Genomic DNA, 6,000 nt, shown 5'->3' on the forward strand with positions numbered 1-6,000 from the left:
GTCGTCTCCACCCTCCCGTGGAAAATACGTGGAGACGACGGGCTTTCCCGTCGTCTCCACCTGCCCGGGATTTCCTTGTCATTCCAATGGGGAAAATGACGAGGATTCCACGGCTGCCTCTGGGATCCCGGTGGAAACTGTCCCCGTGAGTTCCTTGTCGTTCTCAACGACGAGGAACCCACGGATGCCCTTGCATTGCGGGTGTTAGGGCTATTTCAGTGATATCGGCTGGCTCGTGTGCGTTTTGAGGACACTCAACGGCTCCCAAGGGAAGCGACAACTTGATCCCCGGCCCCGCCATGCCGCCCTCTGACTTCCTCAGGGCCCCTGGAGGCTCACCTTCACACCATCAACCCCACATGCGACTGGGGTGATGTCTCACGCTAACTTGACAATGCCCGTGACCAAGAGGACCCAGGGCCGTCGATGTACTCGGAAGATTCGGAACCGGCGCCGTAGAAAGCTCGGAGCAGAATCTCGGAGTTCTTGCAGCCCCAAGATAGCTCAGACATGGAAAAGGCTGATCCGGCGTTGATCAACTTCCATGAACCTGCTACCAGCCGCCCGTCTTTCGGTCCTCCGCCTAACCGGTCCTCTTTATCCGTACCCAGCCTGCAGAACATCCAAGAAAACGACGACCTGATCAACATGAGTTTTGAGGAAAATCCTGCTCCAAAGCCGGCATTGGTTCTACCTGGCCCTTCCAATTCCGGGCCATCTCTTCTAAGCACATCTGCTGAGTCTATCTCAAGAGCCGGAAGCTTTCCCAGAACTTCCCTCGAGCCGGTACTCCCCAGACTATCTTCGATCTGTGCCCTTCCGCGGTTATCTTCGGCATCTCCATCCCGCCTATCCGGCTCCCTCTCAGGCTCTCCAAAAAATCTCCGCCTGCCCTTCGCGTCCCCCCGTCGCTTAGTGTTTCCAGCCGGTACGTCCAACCAGGCAAACCAGAATGATCCAGGTCAAAACACCAATGAGCTTTTGCGATCAAAGTCGGCCAATCCATCGGCTTCTGTCAAAGAAGCTCCCTTAGATCTTCATCGGACGTCCAACCCAAGTCATCAGCAGCATGATGACCCACATCCTTCCGGCGCAAGCTCTTCGATGCCCTCACCGCAGACTCTACCTGTATCACCATCGCCGTTATTGATTAGCTTGAATGAGTTCTTTGAACAGGCGGAGATCCGCTTGATCAGCTTATCTCAACCTCGGGTTAGGAACTACTTCGACGGCAAAAAAGTCCAGGGAAGAGTCAGAGTACGTCCCCTCCTCCCTCTCCCTCGCTGTTTGTCCCAGAAAGCGTCCCTGAATTTCGGCATTGGTTATGCAGGAGCTCGTCCAGCAAATCTCGTCGATATGGTACCACGCCCACCAACTGATCTGGGAGATCACCAACGCCCAGACCCGGTTCAGTGTCGCCGTCGACATCCTCGAGCCGTTGCCGGCCAAACACAGGGCCCGTGTCTCCGCCGCGCCCACCCCGGGAAGCCTGACCATGGACGTCCGCGTCTCCATCCGCTGATACATCCACCCAAAATTCACTCCGATCTCATCTTTCTTGCAATTGCACTCTTTCAGATCAAGGAGTAAACTCGCCAATACCTTGAAACTCGTGATATCGGATTTGAAAACCGTTTAGCTCTTGAAAACTCACTTTTCTCTCATTTCTCTCAATTTTCTTTTATTTCTTGCTTCTCTTTGTGATTTGTTTTTTTTTATCTATAAATCCCTTTTTTTTATGTTTTTACAATGATATGCAATGCAGCGTGTGGTACCCTGGTGGTACCACATTCTGCAATATTACCCGCGTTTTTGATCCGCTCCGCCCCCCTCCCCCCGGGTTACCTAACCAAACCACATCTCGTGGGCCCGACCCGCCCGTGGGTATCACGGCGAATCCACGGGCAGTCCACGGTTGAAGGACCCGTGGCCCACCCGTGGGCCCGACCTCCACGTCGTGATCACAGAGAATCCACGGGGATTCCACGCAGTGCCGAAATCTGCCGTGGAATCCACGGGTGATCCTCCCGGTGGTGAACCCGTGATTCCCTGGACCGAAAGCCGCTGGTCCGACCTCGCGCGCGGCTACCACGTGGAGTCCTCGTGGATTCCGCGTGATTTCCCCGTGGATGGACTCCCCGGGTGTACGTTTCTTCTCCGGCCGATTCTTTCGGCAGGAGTTCTGTTAATGTCTTCTCGACTCAATTCCGCAGTCGAGAGGATGCATAATGAATATTCTTTTGAGCGGCGCTCTGCGCCGCACTTAATAATAAATAAGTGTATTTTTCTCTTTTATGCGCGGGGCTCTGTGCCGCTACTAATGATACATAAAGTATTGTATATTGTTGTTATGTTTTTCATTCTTTTTAGTATTGTTACATATAGTACAAATGGTTAGCCGGGCTCTAACTTATTGTAGTAGCCCGGCTGACAACATTTGACGGTGGTGGGGGGAGAGATGCTGCTGTGGTGGGGCCCGGGTGCACTGGGCTACTGGCTGCTTTGGGCCGTGGCCGAGATGGTCGTCGATGATGTCATCATGGCCTTTGAGGAGTAAAAATATGAGTAAAAAGATACCTGAACAGCCTTGAACCTTGGGGGAAAATCCAGGAAAATCCTGCATATCCGTCCAAGAATTCTTCAAAAGCAATACCTGGGCAAATCACCCTGGATCACCTCCGTTTGTTTGTTGTTTCGAGCACTGGGCATTCGAAAAATTGTCGACCGAGAACGAGATCTGACTATTCTGCTCGGTGACGTATCTACTACCAGATCAGTCCTCGAAAACGAGCAAAGCATCTCCTTCGCACTGCAAGCATCAGCAAAGAGAGACTGGGGTGATGTTCGCGGTGAACCTACTCCTGTAGACTGCTGCTATGACGACATAACTCTGTTTGCTTGTTGTTATGAGCACTGAGCATTCGAAGAATTGCCACCTGACACCGAGAGCCGATTCTGGGCGGCGACGTAGCCCGGCCCTTGAAACCGAGAAGCATCTCCTCCGCACTGCACGCATAAACAAAGGAGACTGGGGTGAAGTCCTCGGTGAAAATATAGACTCCTCGACTGCTATGCAACCTCTTTCCTGGCCAGACAACTCCGTCTGCTTCATGTTGTTGTGAGCACTGAGCAATCGAAAATCAGCGACCGAGACCGAGATTTTTTTTCTGCACTGCGCACCAACCCCAGTGGGCAGATGGTTCGCCCTCATCCTGTTCAATCCCCGGTCTGTATAAAGCTAGACCAATCCCTGAACGTTCCCCCCAACCCATCAGTTGTATTCCCAGTCACGGAAAAAAGTACATACATTTTCACTTGGTATCCTTTTCAGTCATCATCCTAACCCCAAAACGTACAAGACTCTGTCTAAACATTGTTGATATAAATAGAAAAGATTATCATGATTGCCTTACGATTTGTCTTCGTTGCCGTAATCGGTTTGATAAGGGCGGACAGCTCCGAGTCAGCCGGCGTGAAAGCAGGATGTAGTGCTGAAACTCCTGCAAACCTGGATCAGTGTAAAAAGTGAATTTACATCTCTTTCTTCCTTTATTCATCGCCATTGTTGTTGAAAAGACCTTCAGCCTGACACCCTAAATCATTTTCCAGAGCAATCACTAATATCAAACTGGACAATGGAAAACTTCCTGGGAATGAACCCGAAATAAGGGCTATCTCAGACAGCTGTAGTGTGAGTTTCTGATCTTGTGTTTTGACTCCATTTTCAATATCTGAACACATCAAATTTACTGAGTAATGTCCAATTTTTGCACCAGATTGTTGTCTTGAATAGACAGCTGGTTAAAGATGTGTGAGTGAGCAGGGGTAGACTTAGTTGGTAGTGAAAATCAACATATTATTTTCTAATTCTATATGTTTTTTATTCACAATTAGTACCCCGGATCAAATAACAGAAGCTCTGAATACCCATTTCAAAAACTGTCCCAGCCAGGTAAGCAGATGGATTTTTTTGCAGAGTTGTACTTGGTTGGGTTGGGTGGCTAACAAGAATTTTCTGGTTGGTGGCTCAAATATGCAGGGTGGTTCAATTGCCTTACTGGGTCACAAGGATCGGGTCTTTTTACAGATCAAAACACGCAACCCAGTTGGTTCAAAAGATGAGGCATTGAACGCAGATGCTGAACTCAACAAGCCGTACTGCTCTCAGCCCAAAACACGGCCATCAACTACCAGCTTTAGTGATGATTGCCTCGCGTATGTCAATTCTCACTTGGAGCTATTTGAACTTCATCCGCTGAGATCTTATTTATTTTATCATTTCAATGCAGAGCTTACAAGAATTTCAGGGCCAATCCTAATACCGGGATTTTGACTATCCCGGGACCAAAAGGGTCACAAGTAATCTCCGCATCATGCATGGTGAGTCAAAACACTCTCAGATAAACTCCTCAAACAAGAACAATATTTTATGCTGGGGAAAAAATCTGACAAGATTAATTGCCATCAGATACAAATAACCACCACTGATGGAACAGAAGCTAAAATGTAAGTGCATAATGCAAACCAGTTAATAATAATTGTGTCACAATATTGAACCTAAATCCCTCTTTATTTGTGTTTTTGTGGAACAGAAAGAAGGCAGATGCTGACTCATTCATCACCGCAATGATAAAAAGCTGTGACAAAAATGTGAGTTCATTCATTGATATCCTGAGTTTTACAACCACCTTGGTAAATAAAAAAACACTTACCTGAGAATTTTACTGCAACAGCCCGGCGCAGTGAATCTGATTGGAGCTTTGGGAAAAAATGGGAGAGTCCTTGTGCAAACAATTTTTGATCCTCAAGCTGGTGATCAAAAACCTTGATTCAAATTTTTCTTTGCTGTCATACATAAACATGAATTTTCAAATCCCTTGCCTTGTAAGAAAATGTCTTTGTATATATTGAAATCTTGACACTTCTTTGAATCCTTGATCCCTGTACAGTACCTCAACAGTTATATTTGTATGGGGGCAGATGAATTTTACAAACTCCGTTTTACAAGGGACAAGTCCCTGTACAGATACCACTGATGAAATGTATAACTGTGTGGGTGTTATGTGTAAATTTACAGGGTGTTGCCCAGAATTTTCACCTTGAAAAGGTGGGCACAGTGAGGTTTTTCCTGTATAAATCCAACCTCAGATAGCCAGGTACACTCATATATGTTGCTGTGTTTTTGGTTTTGGCTGCTGCACCACTCAATTCTTCAATTTGGGTGGTGTGATGTTGAAATTTACAGACATACAGTGCCACAGGGCTGGTAAAAATAAAGTTTCAGCCCATTTACATAGAAAGAAGGCCTTATTGAGAAAAATTTACAGAGTACATGTTGGTGGTTCATCACCTATTACACACTGCTCAATTGTATTGAGGATATGAGAGGAATTTGTGCTATCTAAGCACTCACTGACTCAGCATAACAGAAGACCCACTATGTATCAGAAGAACCACTATGTACCACACCAAGTGTTTGTTGTTGGAATTTCACCAGTCTCTCCTCTCCTCTACTTTTTCCTTTCCCTTTCACACATCTTTCACTCCTTCTTCCCTCCAGGTTTACAAATCATGTTTCACCTTCTGTCCCAGAACTTGGCCCTTTTTTGTAGCTGCTCCCCAAGATAAGAGATAAAACATCTGTTCTTCTGCGCCTGATCAACAATGGGAAGTTACATTATCCATAACAAAAAGTAACGGATAACGTATCTGAATTGGTGCTGTTATTGTTGCGCTAACGGCAGCGTTGTTTTTTTTTTTTTTTTTCTGTTTTGTTAGACCCGTTACGTTATCCCCCGCAATCTGAGGAGGATAACGTGCGGATAACGCGGGTTTTTTGCCAATTTTACGGTGCTTTTACACCAGATAACGCAGTTAGTGCGTTATTGGCGTTATTTTTTGCGGCATCAAGGCGGAAAGTCCCCTCCGTTACGTTATCCAAACAAGCGCAGGAACATTTCACCAGATAACAATAACACGTTGTCTGGTAACGGTGGGAAG

The 6,000-nt window shown here is 47.0% G+C and overlaps 2 protein-coding genes across 2 annotated transcripts; both read left to right on the forward strand.

The window, feature by feature from the left end:
* Nucleotides 1-510: 510 nt before the first annotated feature.
* On the forward strand, nucleotides 511-1,590 carry PtA15_5A671 (uncharacterized protein; the record flags this gene model as incomplete). The annotated part of the gene is made up of 3 exons (XM_053169457.1): nucleotides 511-1,128; nucleotides 1,218-1,257; nucleotides 1,331-1,590. 3 exons carry the CDS (start codon nucleotides 511-513, stop codon nucleotides 1,588-1,590), a joined length of 918 nt encoding a protein of 305 aa, XP_053020652.1.
* Nucleotides 1,591-3,400: 1,810 nt separating this feature from the next.
* PtA15_5A672 (uncharacterized protein) lies at nucleotides 3,401-4,510 on the forward strand (the record flags this gene model as incomplete). Its single annotated transcript, XM_053169458.1, has 7 exons — nucleotides 3,401-3,525; nucleotides 3,610-3,691; nucleotides 3,777-3,811; nucleotides 3,895-3,952; nucleotides 4,040-4,215; nucleotides 4,290-4,380; nucleotides 4,469-4,510. 7 exons carry the CDS (start codon nucleotides 3,401-3,403, stop codon nucleotides 4,508-4,510), a joined length of 609 nt encoding a protein of 202 aa, XP_053020653.1.
* Nucleotides 4,511-6,000: the final 1,490 nt, after the last annotated feature.

This window comes from Puccinia triticina, chromosome 5A (genome assembly GCF_026914185.1).
Source record: "Puccinia triticina chromosome 5A, complete sequence".
Taxonomy (NCBI): domain Eukaryota; kingdom Fungi; phylum Basidiomycota; class Pucciniomycetes; order Pucciniales; family Pucciniaceae; genus Puccinia; species Puccinia triticina.